Here is an 18348-nt window from a genome sequence, read left to right as displayed (position 1 = left end):
ACTGCTGTGCAACGCCAATAAACAAAATGAAATTCATGTGAAAATGTTGCATTTAAGACATCATTTGCTGATAATGACTTATTATAAAGTAAATATAAGAGCGCTGTGCCTTGTTAAAGACAAACGTTTGGTGTGTGTGTGTGCGTCCTTGGTTTAGGATATATCTCTGTATAAAACAATAGGAAATAAATCATTGTGCTCTTAAAGAGCTCCAGGTTCCAGACGTTTGACATGTTAGAACGAGTGTAGCAGATCATTTGTATTCTGATCAAAGCAGGCTTGACTTTCGTTGTAATAAACCACACTGGTTTTGTTTTGTCTTCAAAAAAAGTGTACACAAATGATGCAATATGTGGATTTTAGAAGACACAGAATGATAACTTTAAAGCAAAAGTATGAGGTTTAGTAGACCTGGATCACTGCTCAGCATTAGCATCATGAACACAGAAAATCAGACCAGTAGAATACAGCAGTGATTCATATTAGACTGTTGTAAAAGTCTTGCCGTAATGGATATGGAGAAAGACACGTCGACTGATTTATTAGGCCCGTTTGTATCAAATATACAGTATATCGTTTTTGCAATAAACAATTCAATAAACGATGCTGTTTTGCCTTTGCGGTGATATATTTTGAGAATAACTATAACATTATCGAATGCATTCAACTGATTATTGTGTTAAACAAAAATCTATAAATAATACTGTTAAAAAACATCACACCGCCACAACATAACAGTGTTTATCGATTGAACTGCAATGATGATCAAACTATTTTGAAAACAATTTGTGGAAATTTGGAAGGGTTTTTTCGTTGATATCTGGATCTATTCTGAACGAGCGGAAGGCAGACGCGCACAAACATCCGTACACTCATGTGAGGTCTGAAACTAATATCAGTGGCTGTGTAAAACGAGCACCGGCTTCACATCCGGAATCACTTTGAAAAAGTCACGTGTCTATCTATCGTTTGCTCATTAGAAAGAATTTGACCTTGCGGGTTTGCGATAGTTATCGGTGGCCTTGATAGTCCAGGCACCCGCAGATGGCTGGCAGCTTTCTGTGCACGCTGGCATCATTGTGTTGCCGTTTCGTATGGAGTTTAATGACTACCTGGCACGGCACGAGCATCTCTCTGGCATGTTAGACTGCCATCATGACTATCCAGGGTGAAGCCCATGGCCAGATGCGACGGATTCATTCTGAGCCGTGTTTCACTGTCACATTAGGAGCCAAGCAGGCAGCCGTCAGCCGCGGCCTTGCACGAATTAAACAGCTATCACATTATGCAGAAAACCACCACAATGACCTGCAGAGCAATTCATGAAGCATCGCCACATAGCTGGAGTGAACTCATTTGTGCGTGCACTCGTTATTTAACACCTCACAAATGTGCAATCTGAACTTCATTTGTCCAGGAAGGCACACGGTCATCTGAAATGCGTTTTACAAAACTCTCTCAGCACATGTTGGTCGGTACGACTCCGTGTTCAAGTGTTTCAATTGCTTTTCTTCGCGGCTGATTTGTGTTTTTCTGCACTTGACAATCGTGAACATGACAATGACCTGGTCGTGTGATCGGAGATCAATGAAGTCTGATGGCAGTAGGGATCGTTTAAATCACGTTGGTGTCACACATGAGACGGCCGTTAGTACATCACTTTATCTGACGGCTGTCCTGAGGGTCATCTGAGAGAGCTACGGAACATCTCTGATCATTCAAAGATCTGCTCTACACTCTTCTAAAGCCACAGAAGAACAGTTGATGCTTTCCCGATCAACCTTCCAGTCCTTATAGAACCACGCAGCCTGACAAAGAACCATTTAGAAACCTTCTCTCACATGACATCTGCACGATTGTCTGCCTCAGTGATGATTTTAGGTGAAAAGGAAGTCAGAGGGTGTGATCTGAGCCCAGTGTTTCGCGGGTGGTATATGAGAAGTCCACCCCCTTCCTCAGAATTGAAATACGGAGCAGTGACCTTCCTTCGTGAACGACGGACAGCTCCAGCGATCACCATTAATGCGACGCACATCTCTTTCTAACACAAAATAACCATTCGGCCGGGTAGATATTTGTACTGTAATGTAGTGATCATGTTGCTAGGTGGACATCAGGGTGGTCCGCAGGTCAAAAGACATTGATGACTAAACTCTGTCCTGCCTCTAAACGTTGAAGGATGAAAATGAGCACTTACTTTCATCAGCAGCATTGTTTGCTTATTTCTCTATGATTTCGATAACCAATCCTGGCCTGCCCATCTCACTGTCATTCTTACCACAATTGTCTCGTTACGAAATGATTTTTCTCTTTGTCTTTAAAATTTACCAATAATCTGAGAGAATCCTGCCAAACACACGCACACACATGATCATGTCCCTGTAGATCTCACCGGTCTGCATACAGAAGATAAAGCAGAGAACACAAGACCTCGCGCTTCTGTTCTGAGCGCCAGCTCTTCCACTACATCGAAACCAGATTTTTTTCAGCAAAGCAAATGCAGATCTCGGCTGTGAGAAAAAACTCTCTTCCTAGTCTCATGACTGCTGAAAGAGTTCTCAAACTGAACAAGTTCATATTTGATGTCATGGCGACTCTTCAACGGTGATTGAATTCTTTATTTCTCATATTTACCTCCATGTTGTCTGTTCATGTTTATTCACACACACACACACACACACACACACACACACAGAGAGAGAGCGAGCGAGCGAGTTGCACCTGTTGTGCTCTTTGGAGTTGCTGTGGATGTTCGTGTGGTTTTGGCTTCAGGATAAAGCGCCCACACATGAGCACTGGGATCACACAGCACAGAAGATCTGGAAGTTCAACCTCACATCAATACTCTTACATAAACACACACACACACACACTTTTACAGTCCTTCTTTCTTTTCTCTAGCGGAAAGGCAGACGAGTTCTAAATTGCTGTGGCTATATTTTCTGTAAAACAGACCGTAATCAAGTACTTGGTTCTTGGAAAGGTATGGTACACGAGCGCAGATCAGAGAAATGCTTAAGGGTCAAATCAGGGACTTACCCTGATATTCCTGTCCCGGGATGTACGCAGAGGGGTTTCCGTTTATCTGAAAGGTGAGCAGCACCTCGCCTCCTCCCTCGGCCCCCGCCGGCCCCTCCGGCTCGCCGTGGTGGGTGCACAGGAAGAAGAAGGGGTTGAAGCGGGGGTAGAAGCTGGTCGGAATGCCTCCTGAATCCGTGCCGCCCCCCGACACCACAGCCAGCAGGGCACACGCCAGGGCAGCGGCCCACAGCATGTCAGCGCGCATTCGCAGGTGAGCGGGTTCTCACAGGTACACTGTGATGTGCGTCTGTCCACCCTTCATACGCGGGGTGTTCAGAGCCTTATGTGCCGCCCCGCTCCACCACTTAAATACTTCTTAGCCCTCCCTCTCTCTCTCTGTCTCTCCTCCCATGTCCCTCCCAGGTCTCTCCCTCTCTCTCGCTCTCGCTCTCATGCGTGCACTATAAAACACGCCTCATTTCTCTTTCATGTCTTTGCTCCCGCCCTGGTTTGTGTCAATCACTCTAATATGTCTCTGTGTCTGTGATTTATCGGTCTTTGGTCCTCTCAGTGCTTCCCGTTGAAACAGCTTTTCCACTCATTCAAGCCTTCTTTGTCTCCCTCCAACACCCCCCATCCACCACCCCCAGAGCCGATTCCCTGCTTTTCCACCCAAAGATCACACCTCCCCACCGGCACCTCCTCCTCCTCCTCTCTCTCTCCCCCATCCTCTCCGAAAGGACCCTCCGCTATCTCTCGCTGTGGCTCTTTGTGCTCACTTTCATTTGTTTGTTTCTTGTGATTAATTTGCTTTTCCAGTTCATTCTCTCACCTCTCGTTCTCCTTTATATGAACCGTCCTGTCTGAAAAACATGAGCAGTTTGTGACAGCCCCCCCCACACACACGCTTCACACTTTCTCCATCTGTTTAAAATGTATCCAGCCATCTGAATTGTCAAGACAAGCCTAATACTTGAATATAGATCTGCGATATTTCGTTTTGGGAAGAAAAAAATAACAATTTACACATAAATCATGAATTTATGCCCTGCACCTGCAGGAATACATTCTGTATCATAAAACCTTATGTTATAATATTTCTAGCTCATTTCATACACAATGCTAAAGCTGAATCATTGAAAGCCTTACAGTATATGTCATTCTTAAAGCGCCGTTGATTGAAAACTCTTAACAACAAGTCTGATCCCTATCAGCGAAATGTTCTGTCTTTTATTTTGAATGTTGTGTTTTGTAATGATGTCAAGAATGATTTTCACTTTATTGTTTGATTATATTGACCTCTAATCTTCATATAGACCACTTCATAAAAACATGCACCCAACGCTGGCCCAGAACAACTTCCTGTTTCAGTATTTTAACACACAAGTGTTTGAACAAAATACAACCAACAGAACATTTATAATCGAATAAATATGTTTAACGAATAAGATTGAATTATACTGTATATGAAAGAAATAAAATCAATAAAATTCAAACCAGAAGTGATTCTGGACCAATGTTTACATCTTACTGTTTTTGCTTCCTCGTCTGTTTTTTCAGTGTGTGACAATGCCATCAAGAGACATTTAAATAAGAAAATAAAGCATACATTTTAAAAGGGATACTTAAAATTGTCTTCATGTGGTATAAAACCTTTGTATGAGGAGATTTGTGACCCAGTCTGTGATAACAAGGCTAAAGTCTTATATGTATAAGATAATGTTTGTAAAGTTTGATTTCAACCATAAATTTCAATATGATTTCATATTCAGTTGATGTTTGTGACCCTGGACCAGTCATAAGTAGCACGGGTATATTTGTAGCAATAGCCAACAACACACTGTATGGGTCAAAATGATCCATTTTTCTTTTCTGCCAAAAATCATGAGGATATAACGTTAAGATCACCTTCCATGAATATATTTTGTAAATTTCCTACCGTAAATATATTAAAATTTTATTTTGGTGAGTGGATGCAGCAACATCACAAACAAAAATGGAATATGAATGGAATACAAACTTTGCTCGCTGATGCCTGCTCTTTGGGATTTTCCAATAGTTACATATCGGCCGAATATTTTCCTATATATCAAGCGTAGCATCAGTTCTGGCAGGTCACGTGAGTCTAGCTTGAGTCAGCTGATCACATCAGGTGCAGCTGATCAACGTTAACCAGTAGTCATACAACACATACTAGACTGCGTCCTATTTAAGTTTCATTTCTTTGCTCCTTATCAGCTGCTTAATCGTGCTGCACTCAAGACCCACCTCCATCCCCATCTCCATCCTCTATTTCTGCCTGTATCTGTCGGATCATTAGGGGCCAACCCCCGAAGGGGCTATGGCCTCTATTGTTCTTGTCAGTATTATTATTATTCTTAACCAATGGTAGTCTATGGTAGCCCTATGAACCAAGTATGGGGTCTCTAGCACTCACTCTATAGCGCCACCAGCAGTTCAAAAATGCACTTTTCAAACGGCTGTAACTTGAACCCATTGATGTACAAAAATTGTACTCGGCACACGTCACGCACTCGTCGTGCTCATCGCATTCCATCCGTTACACTAAGATCTCTGTGTCTCTCTGTGATTCCTCGTGTCATGCCGGATCGTACGATTACGATTCTGTCACAATTGGATGATCGGCCTGTCCGCCATTTTGAAATTTGTCATCAATCGTGATATCTTTTGAACGGTATGTTATATCGGCACCAAATTTGACACGCGTTACCAACTTATAGTCCCAAACGTACCCTTGAAGTTTCAAGACAGCGCCACCTAGCGCTCATGAGATATGATGCTTTAATTGCTTATAACCCTTAAACGCTGCTGGGTCGAGCACGCCAACTGAGTGGCACAACTGATAAATTGCAAGTCTCGGGTCGCTGGTTCGAACCTCGTGATGCACATTTATACATTTCAATTTGCAAGTTTGTTCAAAAATAGTGCAAGTATGTAAACAAACGAAATGTGATGTCATTTTAGTAATGAAATAAAATAAAGTGCGATGTATGTAGAGCAACTTAAAGCGGTTTATAATACATGTAAATATATTCAAACAGAAACAAGGTAAGTACAAAATGATATTTTTTCTTTCATTGTCCCCTGTACACCGTATTTCTGTTACTTTTGCTCTACTGTCTCATTGCAGTCGCGTCAGGGGGCAGGTATGAAGTGTACATTGTGATCACATTCTCAGCTGTTGTTTAAACATATCCGTGTTTCACGTACATATTGTTCTTGTGGCTGTGCGCTCTCATACCTGCAACTTTGGTTATTGTTACATATCGCTACTTACACCTCTATCAGCTTTGCTCAGCAGTCCGGTTGTGGGATCACCGGCGTGGAGTCTTTGCATGCTGTGGCCGTATTACATACTTTTATGTAAATTGTGCGGTTTTACTTTGTTGTCACCTATTCTTCTCGACCTGTGTGGGCATGCTGTGGGTACACTGGGGGAAGTGTGGGCATACTGGGGGAAGTATGGGATGGTGTGGGCATGCTGTGGGTACACTGGGAGAAGTGTGGGCATGCTGTGGGCATACTGGGGGAAGTGTGGGCTGTATGTGGGCATGCTGTGGGCATACTGGGGGANGGCATACTGGGGGAAGTATGGGATGGTGTGGGCATGCTGTGGGTACACTGGGAGAAGTGTGGGCATGCTGTGGGCATACTGGGGGAAGTGTGGGCTGTATGTGGGCATGCTGTGGGCATACTGGGGGACATGTGGTTATGCTGTGGGTACACTGGCGGAAGTTTGGGTACACTGGGGGACGTGTGGTTATGCTGTGGGTACACTGGCGGAAGTGTGGGTACACTGGGGGAAGTGTGGGCTGTGTGTGGGTATGTGGGGGAAGTGTGGGCTGGGTGTGGTGGGTATGCTTGGCAAAGTGTGGGCTTGGCCCCGGTGGTGCTGCTTGCAGCTCTTGTTTAATTTAATCCTGTTATGCATCATGAACTGTCCTGGTTCCCCAGGTGGGGGGACATGTATTGCTGCACTCCCGCTATGTCCATGCAAGGCTGCATGGACGGGCGGAGAGTTTGCCCAGAAAAGTTTCATTCCGCCAACATTAAATATATGCTATTGTTACATATTTGACGATAGTGGTCCTGACAAAAAATATATTATCATCCTTTAATGTTGTCATTAACAAGCATACACTAAGCAAGAAAAAAAAGAAAGATCAAAGATCAAAACATACATATTAACTTTTCAATTTTCCAGCATTTCAAATGTAGGTTGAAATCAATTCGTTTTAAATAGTCGCCCATAGGTTTAGAAATTCTTGATATTGTTTTTTTTTAGGGTGTACACAAATAGGTTTTCATGCTTTATTTCTTTAATAAACACATTATTACCTCAATCCTTGTCAGAGAGCGCGACTCTCGTGCCGGTGGTGTAATATCAATATCCCCCCCATTTCTCCTACTATGGTGAGGGCTAGGACACCGGACAGATCGCCAGTTCATATAGTTTTGCTTCGTACTATTTACAGTCCCAGTAACAGCAGTAGTAGAGCTGTCAAAATTGCTGTAAAACTAAACAACATACTGTCATACTTAAATAATATGAATACTATTAGAAATGCTTTATGTTACAGTAAAAAAGTACTGTATTGTCTCCTAAAAGCACAATGCATAACTTTTAGACAAGCATCCATCAATTAAATATAATTTCCTATAGTTAATGTTTCTCATCAGAACTAACAGAAGTAAAGAAGTTCTGAAATCTCCATTGACTCTGTTGTTACACACTCTCATGCCACACGTCCATTTTCTCAAGCAGGCCTGGATCAGCCTTTTCTTTCCTAATAAAAGCTGTGAAATAATTTTGGCTGATGATCAATTACCGAGAAACAGTGTTGTTTACCTAATCTGAAGTTGTCTGTCAACCTTATTTTTTAACGCGGAAGTAAATCATCTGACATACTTTAAATGTGTGAGACTTGCGTTTCATTAACTGGCAGGTTCGAAACATTGTATTGGCAGCACGTACAAAACTTTATTAAAAACAATGTAATAGTAAATATTTAGCACATCCGCCATTGGAAGGATGAAATAAAGAGATGGCCTGAAATATCACATTAAGTCAAATTATTATTATAAAACGGTCAGTTCTGGTCCTTGATTCTGATTGGCTGAGCCGAGTTCTAATCTGTTATAAAATACCCTGATTTATAATGGCTGACCGCATCACATAGCCTCAATATAATTTTATTTACTTTATTTCATGAAACCTTGCTATGCATATGGAATAAGCGTTTAATAAATGCAATAAGCTGTGTGAAGCAGTGGGTTACAGTGCATTTTATAACAGCTGAGAGGGTTTAATGACTCTGCTTCGCGTCGTGCCACAACTCCCTTAAATGTTATAAAATGCACTGTAACCCACTGCTTCGCGGGGCTTATTGCTTTAATGACATATAATTTGGGTTGCTAAACGTTAGAATAAAAATCCAATTCATTATGAACATTTGTGACGGAGACACCAGGCTCTCTCACCATACCTCCACCACCTGCACCTGCCTCTCATCAGCACCAGCATAAAGACACTCTGCCAACGCTCAGTCATCGTCTGGTCTTGCTTGCGTATACAGACTCAAACCTGTGATACTCACCTTGTTAACTACCTGTATTATTCCTCGTCGAAAGTCTTCAGTCTTATCGTCTTCCTTGTCCGTCTTCAGTGTCCTCTTCTGTGTGTTCGTCAGAGTCGTCTTCTGGTCCCGTCATCCTCGCCTCCAGTCACCATCCTCACTACTGATTCACCAGCCCTGATTTCACGATCTCCTGCAACCATCAAGCCATCTAAAGTTACTTACCATCTGCCTTCAGAGTGTTCCGTTACAACATTATTCATCATTTTGTTGTAGAATGAACATGGTCTTTTAATTTCACTCTCTTAATTCATTAACCCAAGTTAATCAAGTGGTGTTCACATATTTTAAAACATACAGTGTGAAAGTCTGTGGAGTGCTGGATCATGAACTACACCACGAATTCATGCTTTTAAAAGCAGATTAGATGCGAGTCTCAGTTAAAGTGGGGAAATGTTAACTTTGTCCCTCATCCACAGTATGGCAGCCGCTAACAGCACAGATGACGCCAGTCTTTCTAGATTCCATAATAAATGTTAGCCAGCCAGTCAAAACGGCAAAAATTATAGACGCCTTTTCTGTAAGTAAACATTGTGATGCATTTTTGTGGGCGGAGCTTAGGTGGAGGCAGAAAGATGCCCCTTACTGTATTACTAATGCTAGGTAGCTAGGTAAACAATCTGATTCAATTTGAACATGTAAGGTCACTCACTGTCTAGGACCACGATTGTGTTTGAAAAAGTCAACTTTAACGCAAGGAACCTGGACGACCTGTACGCACTCATTCAATGGATTCATAGACAAACTGACATGATTACCTCCCCTTACGAAAATTTACCATGGTTTTACTACAGTTAAAACCAAAAAACCATGGTTACTGATGTAACCTCAGTTCCCTGATGGAGGGAACGAGACGTTGCGTCGAGCCGACAGATGGGGTTCGCTCTTGAGAACCGATCAACTTCTGACTAGTTTAGAAAAGGCCAATCAAATTGGCGAATGAAATTTGCATGCCGGACTCCACCCCCGGATATCCATGTATAAAAGGGAGATGGCGTGCTGCATTCATTCACCTTTTGGTCTGAGGAGCCTGAGCATCCCTTGACCGCTGCGGCGGGTGACCAGCACTGTGGCAAGAAGGACACAACGTCTCGTTCCCTCCATCAGGGAACGTCTCGGTTACGTTTGTAACCTCGGTTCCCTGATGGAGGGAACGAGACGTTGTGTCGAACCGACAGATGGGGTTCGTCCTTGAGAACCAATCACTTCCGACTTCTTAGAAAAGGCCAATGAAAATTGGCGATTGAAATTTGCATGCCGGACTCCGCCCATGGATATCCGGGTATAAAAGGGAGACGGCGTGCCTCATTCATTCACCTTAGTTCTGAGGAGCCTGAGACCTCTCACGACTGCTGCAGTGGACAGCACGTGTTGTGGCAAGAGGACACAACGTCTCGTTCCCTCCATCAGGGAACCGAGGTTACAAACGTAACCGAGACGTTCCCTTTCTGCCGGTCTCTCGACGTTGTGTCGAACCGACAGATGGGGTTCCATTGGAAAACGCCATAACACTGTGCCCTGTCACAATCTCAACGAAGCGACGGTGACTGGCCTGAGCGTGTCAGCCGTGATGCTACCTCGAAATTGTAACCTACCAGTGGGTAGGTAGGAGGTCCCAGAGCTTTCTTGAAAGATGGGAAGGCCCCTACCTTCGGCCTCACAGGCGGCGGCCTTGTTTCTCTAACAGCTAGAAGCCTCCCGGAACCGTAAGGCCACTGGGTAAGTGCTACTTCCTCAAGCGGGGGATGCGCTACAGAGACCACTTCCTACCACAGGGAGGAGACTAGTGGAGATACCAACATGGTCTCACCGATGGGGGAGAACTCATGGGAAGAAAGTGCGGACTGAAGGAGTTAACCGCGAGGTGGAGGTCCACCTAAGGAGGTCATGGGTTACCAAGGTGGGAACCAGCATGAGGATACATCAGACGGAACCGCCCTGCTGGGGGGTTGCAACGTCTGGTAGCAATAGGTCTGGTTAGAGCTATGTTGCGAATAACTCAGGTGATACCCGGCCTAAGGGGCAGGGCTGCTCTGCCCAGCCCGCCCACAGGAGGTGCTTGCTAGTGATGGATGGAGTGCCTGTTCTTCACCCAGTGGGGGAAGAAGGGAGGCTAGTAGTACGCTGACCCCCTAGGGTAAGGTACTGTCATAGGCGTACACCCTACTGGTCGCCGGTCTTGCCTGATGCCCGCAAGACTCGCCGACCGGTTTTACGCGAAGACTGTAGGACCTCGCGAAGGTGATGGGTGTAGCCCAACCCGCAGCTCTGCAGATGTCTGCCAGAGAGGCGCCTCGAGCCAGTGCCCACGAGGAGGCTGTACTCCGTGTGGAGAGAGCTCTCACCCAGTGGGCGTAGGCGAACTAGGACAGGTACGCCATAGTGACGGCGTCCATGATCCAATGCGCCAATCTCTGTTTGAGACAGCCCTCCCTGCTGATCTCCAAAACAGCTCAGAGCTTCTGCGGCTCTGCGTGCGGTCCAAGCAGAGGCGCAATGCGCGTACTGGACACAACACGGATGGGGTTGGGTCTTCCTCCCCGGTGGGGAGCGCCTGTAAGTTCACCACCTGGTGTCTCGGGGGAGTGGTGGGAACTTTGGGCACGTAGCCGGGCCGGGGTCTCTGGATAGCGTGAGAATAACCGGGTCCGAGTTCTAGGCAATCTGTGGACACGGAGAATGCTTGTAGGTCCGCTACCCTCTTGAGTGTCCTCCCGAGAGCCGTCTTCATCGTGAAGTGAGAAAGAGCGGCATCTCCGAGGGGCTCCAGGACCGCATCAAGGTCGTAAGAGGGTACGGAGCGTGTGTGAGGTGGTAGCCTTCCCTCGCCCCTTAGGAACCAAATGATCAGGTTTTGCTGTCCTAGAGACTACCAGCAACTGGGTCTTGATGAGCGGCAACAGCGGCTACATACACGTTCAGTGTGGAAGGGGAGAGATTATTCTCGAGTCTCTGGAAGGACCGCACCCACTTGATCAAGCAACTCCGCGGTTCTTCTCTTCGAGTTCCATACCAAAAAAGAGGATGCTCTGCACAGAGGAGAGCTTGCTCCTTTTCGGTTGACCTGTGGTCCCAATCGATCTAGGTGCCGAAGCACTAGGTCCCTGTGTGTACATAACAGATCTCACGAGTGTGTCAAATGAGCCAGTCGTCGAGATAGTTTAGTACCCGCACACCCTCTCCCAATGAGCTGGCTACGCGGGGGTGGAGTCGCCACTCTCCGCGAGGCGTCAACTGAGAGAGAGCACATCGGCTGTCTGGTTCAGGTCACCTGGGATATGTGTGGCCCTGCGGACTCCACAGGAGGAGGCGTCGGGCGAGTCGTGTTAGCTGCCATAAGCGAACGCCACCCTGGCGGTTAAATAGCTACGGCAGTTGCGTCCGACCGGACCAGCACGTGCTTGTTCTGCACGAGAGGTTGTAACCCCTTCAGTGCGGGTAGCACATCCAACAACTCTAGGCAATTTGATATGCCTGCGCAGGCGGGGGCCCGTCATCGCCCCGACACTGCGTGCCCTTGCACACGGCACCCCAACCCTGCAGGGAGGGTCTGTCGACCCTGACGCGTCTCGACCTGCCCGAGAGGACCCCCGTCGTAGAAAGTCATTGAAGACCAAGGGGTTAGGGTGCGTCGGCAGAAAAACGTAATCACCATCCGCCTGCTGCCGGTGTGCCACGCTCTCCAGGGAACTCGACTCTGTAGCCAGTGTTGGAGCGGTCTCATGTGCATCAACCTGAGGGGATCACCACCGTCGAGGATGCCATGTCCCAGGAGCCTCCCCCGCTGATGCTTGAAATATTCCAGGCAGTTCAACACTGACTGAGCGCAGTCGCGCTGTAATGGAGACAGAGTTGAGTTCCATACCAAAAAAGAGGATGCTCTGCACAGAGGAGAGCTTGCTCCTTTTCGGTTGACCTGTGGTCCCAATCGATCTAGGTGCCGAAGCACTAGGTCCCTGTGTGTACATAACAGATCTCACGATTGTGTCAAACGAGCCAGTCGTCGAGATAGTTTAGTACCCGCACACCTCTCTCCCTGAGGGGAGTGAGGGCGGCTTCCACGATCTTCGTGAAGACTCGTGGGGACAGGGACAGACCGAAGGGGAGGACTCTGTACTAATATGCCTGACCCTCGAAAGCGAACCGTAGGAACGGGCGATGACGAGGGAGAAAGAGACATGAGAGTAAGCGTCCTTCAGGTTGATTGCCATGAATCCATCTTGACATCTGACAGATGCCAGGATGCGCTTCTGCGTGAGCATCCTGAACGGCAGCTTGAGTAGGTGCCTGTTCAGGGTACGCAGATCTAGCGACCCCCGCTCTTTTGGGGACGATGAAGTACGGGCTGTAACCCGTTGAACATCTCGGCTAGAGAGACGAGCACGATCGCTTCCTCACCAGAGGGGTGGCGACCTCGGCCCGAAGCACGGGGCATCCTTGCCTCTGCTGAGGTTAAGAGGATGCCCCGAAACTTGGGCGGGCGTCCGGGGAGTTGGATCGCGTAGCCGAGACGGACCGTATCCCGTAGTCACCATGACGGTTTGGCAAGCTCTTGTCAAGCTCCTAGGGACCGACAGGGAGGCTAGGGGTACGTTCTGCTTCATCGACCTCCTGGGGGTGGTTCGATGGCTGGCAGTATGGATCCCTCGCCGTGGGGGGGACCCCCGGGGAGGAGATCGGCTCTGCAGTTTTACCTGTCTGGCGAAGATGTAGCACAACGCACCATCGAATGAGAGTGCTTAGGCTGATGATTATCCTCGACATTGGGTCTTGCCGCAACGTCGAGTTGCCGAACACCGTCGTATAGAGGGTGAGTATCGTCTGTGATAATACCCAGATGATGATGTGGCACAAAGCACCATCGATTGAGAGTGCTTAGGCTGCTGATTATCCTCGACATTGGGTCTTGCCGCAACGTCGAGTTGCTGAACGCCGTCGTGCAGAGGGTGAGAGCGGCTGTGATAATACTCAGACGATGATGTGGCACAAAGCACCGTCGATTGAGAGTGCTTAGGCTGCTGATTATCCTCGACATTGGGTCTCGCCGTGACGCAACGTCGAGTTGCCGAACACCGTCGTGTAGAGTGTGAGAGCGGCTGTGATAAACGCCCAGAGAGGGAGAAAACTTTTAGAAAGGTATTCTCGAACTCCCTGGGGTCTTCCCATGAGGGCCGCATTGGCTTTCACCGCGGCTGCTGATGGGGTGGTGGTCTCCTCTTCGATGTCTCGAAGAGGACCAGGGCTGCTGGGAAGCAGACGGTGCACGGGATCTCGGCGGCCAGAGGGCGGTCGAGTCGCGGCTGGGGAGGACATACGTGATGTCCTCTGTCTGCTCCCTAACTGTCGAACTCGACAGTATCACCAAACAGCCCCCCCTTGCGAGATGGGTGCATCGAGAAAGCGGACTTTCTCAGAGTTACTCACCTGTGCAAGGTTCAGCCAGAGGTGTCTCTCCTGGACCACAAGTGTGGACATCGCCCGACCCAGGGCCCGCGCGATCACCTTGGTCGCCCGAGAGCGAGGTCGGTGAAGCCGCGGAGTTCCTGCATAAGCGCTGGGTCGGTCTTACCCTCGTGGAGCTCTCTCCGCGCATTGGCCTGCAGGAAGGCCATAGCATGGAGAGAGGGGACAGCTTGGCCCGCAGCAGAGTAAGCTCTCGACACCTCAGATGCCGAAAAGCCTACGTGCTTTGGACGGGAGTCTAGGTCGAGCCCCTGGGGGACATCGACGTATCCTCTAGCTGCCCCACCATCGAGGGAAGAAAGGGTGATGGAACTAGTTGACGTGTACGCGCCGAAGGGGGCGTTCCAGGTCGTACTAGGTTCCTCATGCACTTCCGGGGGAACACGGCACTGAGGGCGAGTGCGGCTTGGAGCCGCTCTCAAGCCCGATGTACCGTGTATCCAGCCGCGAGCGTTGGGAGAGGCAGTGCGGTGCACCGCAACCCAAAGCCGGCGGCCCGGGAAAGCATGGCTGACATTTCGACATCCGCTTCTTCCTGATCTCGACCCCCCGAGGGAGGGAGCTTCAAGGAATCGTCGGAGTCTGATGCCAGTAAGTCACCCTCCGATGCTGCAACAGACATCTCATCATCACGTACCGTGTCCGATACGTGATTGAGGAATAAGACGGCGGACCGTCTTATGGGGAACGGTCAGACGAGCAAGGCGAGGTGCGAACGGTCCGCGAGCCAGTGGCTGACGGATTAGCGCTCACAGTAATCCTCATATCACCCTCGCTGCTCGCCGTAGCGGGCGGCAGGGCCGTAGTCCTGCCGTCACGGAATGGGAAGCAGACGAGGTGGTGGCTGAGTCCCGTGGGAACACAGCCACCCGTGACGCAACGTCTGAATCGTCAACCGCCCGCAGTGCGGGCAGGACGTATCCACAACATTGCCCCAGCGTAATGGAAGCAGACATTGTGTCCGTCCCCCTCCTCGATGAGTGTGTTGCACCCACGAGAACAGCGGGACATGCCACGCTGTAGAAATTTGCTCTTTTAGAGAAAAAAACTCGATCACTTCTGGAACCGCCGAGATGCCCAGGGGAAGTCGCTGCAGGAAGGGACAGTCCGCTGCACCATGTCGTAGAGCCGGCAGTCTTGTAGCGAAGTCTGTTGATCATGAGCGAAGGCTCCGAAGAACAAAAGGTGAATGAATGAGGCACGCCGTCTCCCTTTTATACCCGAATATCCGGGGGCGGAGTCCGGCATGCAAATTTCATTCACCAATTTTCATTGGCCTTTTCTAAGAAGTCGGAAGTGATTGGTTCTCAAGGACGAACCCCATCTGTCGTTTCGACACAACGTCGAGAGACCGACAGAAAGGGAACTGAGGTTACATCCGTAACCAAGACGTTCCCTTTCTGTCGGTCTCTCGACGTTGTGTCGAGCCGACAGATGGGGTTCCTATGGAAAACGCCACAGCGCTGTGCCGTGTCACAGTCTCTAGCGGAACGACGCTGACTGGCCTGGGCGAGTCAGGCGTGAGCACTAGTGTGAAACTGTAACCATCCAGTGGAGAGGTAGGGGGTCCCAGAGCTTTTTAGAAAAAGGTGGGAAGCCCCTGCCACCGGTCGTCACGGGTGGAGGCCTTGATTCTCTAACAGCGAGAAGCCGCCCGGCACCGTAAGGGCCACTGGGTAAGCATTATTCCCCCCTGGGGGAAAAACGCTACAGAGACCACTATCTACCGTAGGGAGGAATTAGTGGAGACACCACATGGTCTCACCATCAGGGGAGAACTCATGGGAAAGCGTGCGGACTGAAGGAGTTAACTGCAAGGTGGGAGTCCACCTAGGGAGGTCATGGGTTGCCGAGGTGGGAACCATTCATGAGGATACATCAGACGGAACCGCCCACGGGGGGGTTTACCACGTCTGGAGCACTAGGTCCGGTTAGTGCTATGTGGTAGATAGCTCAACTGTTCCCCGGCCTAAGGGGGCAAGGCTGCTCTGCCCAGCCTGCCCCGAGGAAGGTGCTAGTGATGGATGGAATGCCTGTTCTTTACCCAGTGGGGAAAGAAGGGAGGCGTAAATAGCCACTGATCCCCCTAGAGCAGTGGTCACCAACCCTGTTCCTGGAGATCGACCGTCCTGCAGACTTCAGCTCCAACCCTTCTTCAGCACACCTGTCTGTAATTATCAAGCAAACCTGAACACCTTGATTAGATAGTTCAGGTGTGTTTGATTAGGGTTTGAGCTGAAATCTCCAGGACGGTCGATCTCCAGGAGCAGGGTTGGTGACCACTGCCCTAGAGAAAGGGGGAAGGGCTTTCGCAGGTGTACACCCTACCGGCTGCTGGTCATACACGTTGCCCTGCAGGACGCGGGCTGACACCGGTTCCACACGTAGGAATTAGAACCTCGCGAAGATGTTGGGCGTAGCCCAACCCGCAGCTCTGCACATGTCTGCCAGAGAGGCGCACTGAGCCAGTGCCCATAAGGAGTGTGCCTCACTCCTAACAGGCAGGGGCGATCTTGAGATCGGTATGCCGTAGCGACGGCATCCACGATCGAGTGCACCAGCCTCTGTTTGGAGACAGACCTCCCCTCCAAAACAGACAAAGAGCTGCTCAGAGCATCTGAAGCTCTGCGTGCGGTCCAAGTAGAGGCGCAGTGTGCGTAGTGGACACAACACGGATGGGTTGGGTCTTCCTCCCGGGTGGGGAGCGCCTGCAGGTTCACCACCTGGTCTCTAGGGGGAGTGGTGGGAACTTTGGGCATGTAGCCGAGCCGGGGTCTCAGGATAACATGAGAATCACCGGGCCCGAGTTCTAGGCAATCTGTGGACACGGAGGGTGCTTGTAGGTCCCCTACCCTCTTGGAGGTGAGCGCCATCAGGAGAGCCGTCTTTATCATGAGGTGAGAAAGAACGGCAGCTCCGAGGGGCTCGAAGGGGGGACCTCTTGAGGCCCGCCACCTAGGTCACAAGAGGGTACGGAGCGCCCCTTAGGAACCTAATGACCAGGTCGGGCTGTCCCAGAGGCTTCCCAGCAACTGGGTAGTGATGAGCGGCAGTGGTGGCTACACACACTCCCAGTGTGGAGGGGGAGAGGTTACTCTCCAGTCTCTCTTGAGGAAGGGACAGCACGTTCCCAATCGAGCAACTCCGCGGGTCTTCTCACTGAGAAGAGCACCAGGACGAGAAGAGGCGCCACTTATGGGCGTATAGCTGCCTAGTGGCCGAGGCCCTAGCCTGAGTGATGTCCCAACCACCGCAGGGGGTGGGCTACTCAGGATCTCCTTGTCCCGTCCAGACATGGAGGTTCCAGGGTTCTGCCTGGGATGCCGTAACGTGCCCCTTCCCCTGGGAAAGCAGGTCCTTCGCCAGGGGGAGCGGCCAGGGGGGAGTTGTTGTCAAGAGCCTTAGCTCCGAGCGTTGGGCGAGTGGTGTTAGCTGCCGTGAGCGAATGCCACCCTGATGATTAATAACCCCATGGCAGCTGTGCTGTCCTGACCGGACCAGCACGTGCTTGCCCTGCACAAGAGGTTGCCACCTCTTCAGTGCAAGTAGCACAGCCAACAACTCTAGGCAGTCGATATGCCAATGCAGGCGGGGGCCCGTCCACCTCCCCGACACTGCGTACCCGTTGCACACGGCACCCCAACCCTGCAGGGAGGCATCCGTCGTCACCACGACGTGCCTTGCCCCTGCTCTAGGGGGACCCTGTCCGCAAGAAGGTCATTGAAGACCAGGGGGTCAGGGTGCGTCGGCAGAAAGGAGTGATGACCATACGCCTGCTGCCGGTGTGCCACGCTCTCCAGGGAACCCGTCTCTGTAGCCAGTGTTGGAGCGGTTGCATGTGCATCGACCCGAGGGGGACCACCCCCACCAAGGATGCCATGTGCCCAGGAGCCTCTGAAATTGTTTCAGGGGGATCGCTGACTGCCTGAAGTGTTTCAGGCAGTTCAACACTGACTGAGCGTGCTCTGAGTCAGTCACGCTGTCATGGAGACAGAGTCGAGTTCCATACCGAGAAAGAGGATGCTCTGCACAGGGGAGAGCTTGCTCTTTTCTCGGTTGACCTGTGGTCCCAACCGATCTAGGTGCCGGAGCACTAGATCCCTGTGTGTACACAACAGATCTCGCGAGTGTGGCCAGATGAGCCAGTCGTCGAGATAGTTAGTACCCGCACTCCTCTCTCCCCGAAGGGAGTGAGGGCGGCTTCCAC

The 18348-nt window shown here is 49.6% G+C and overlaps 1 protein-coding gene across 4 annotated transcripts in view; it reads right to left on the bottom strand.

Moving 5' to 3' along the window:
- reln (reelin) overlaps positions 1 to 3403 on the bottom strand; it is a 146366-nt gene extending 142963 nt beyond the window's left edge. For 3 of the 4 annotated variants that reach the window (XM_057348039.1, XM_057348037.1, XM_057348038.1), the window contains exon 1: positions 3040 to 3403. In XM_057348039.1, coding sequence (XP_057204022.1) covers positions 3040 to 3286 — 247 coding nt within the window. In that variant the 5' untranslated portion in view covers positions 3287 to 3403. The remainder of the gene's footprint in view (positions 1 to 3039) is intronic. The other variant, XM_057348040.1, reaches the window with a different exon arrangement.
- Positions 3404 to 18348: the final 14945 nt, after the last annotated feature.

The sequence above is a fragment of the Triplophysa rosa genome, linkage group LG12 (genome assembly GCF_024868665.1).
Source record: "Triplophysa rosa linkage group LG12, Trosa_1v2, whole genome shotgun sequence".
NCBI lineage: Eukaryota > Metazoa > Chordata > Actinopteri > Cypriniformes > Nemacheilidae > Triplophysa > Triplophysa rosa.
The sequence above is the reverse complement of the archived record's forward strand: the minus strand, read 5'-3'. Positions and strand labels throughout refer to the sequence as shown.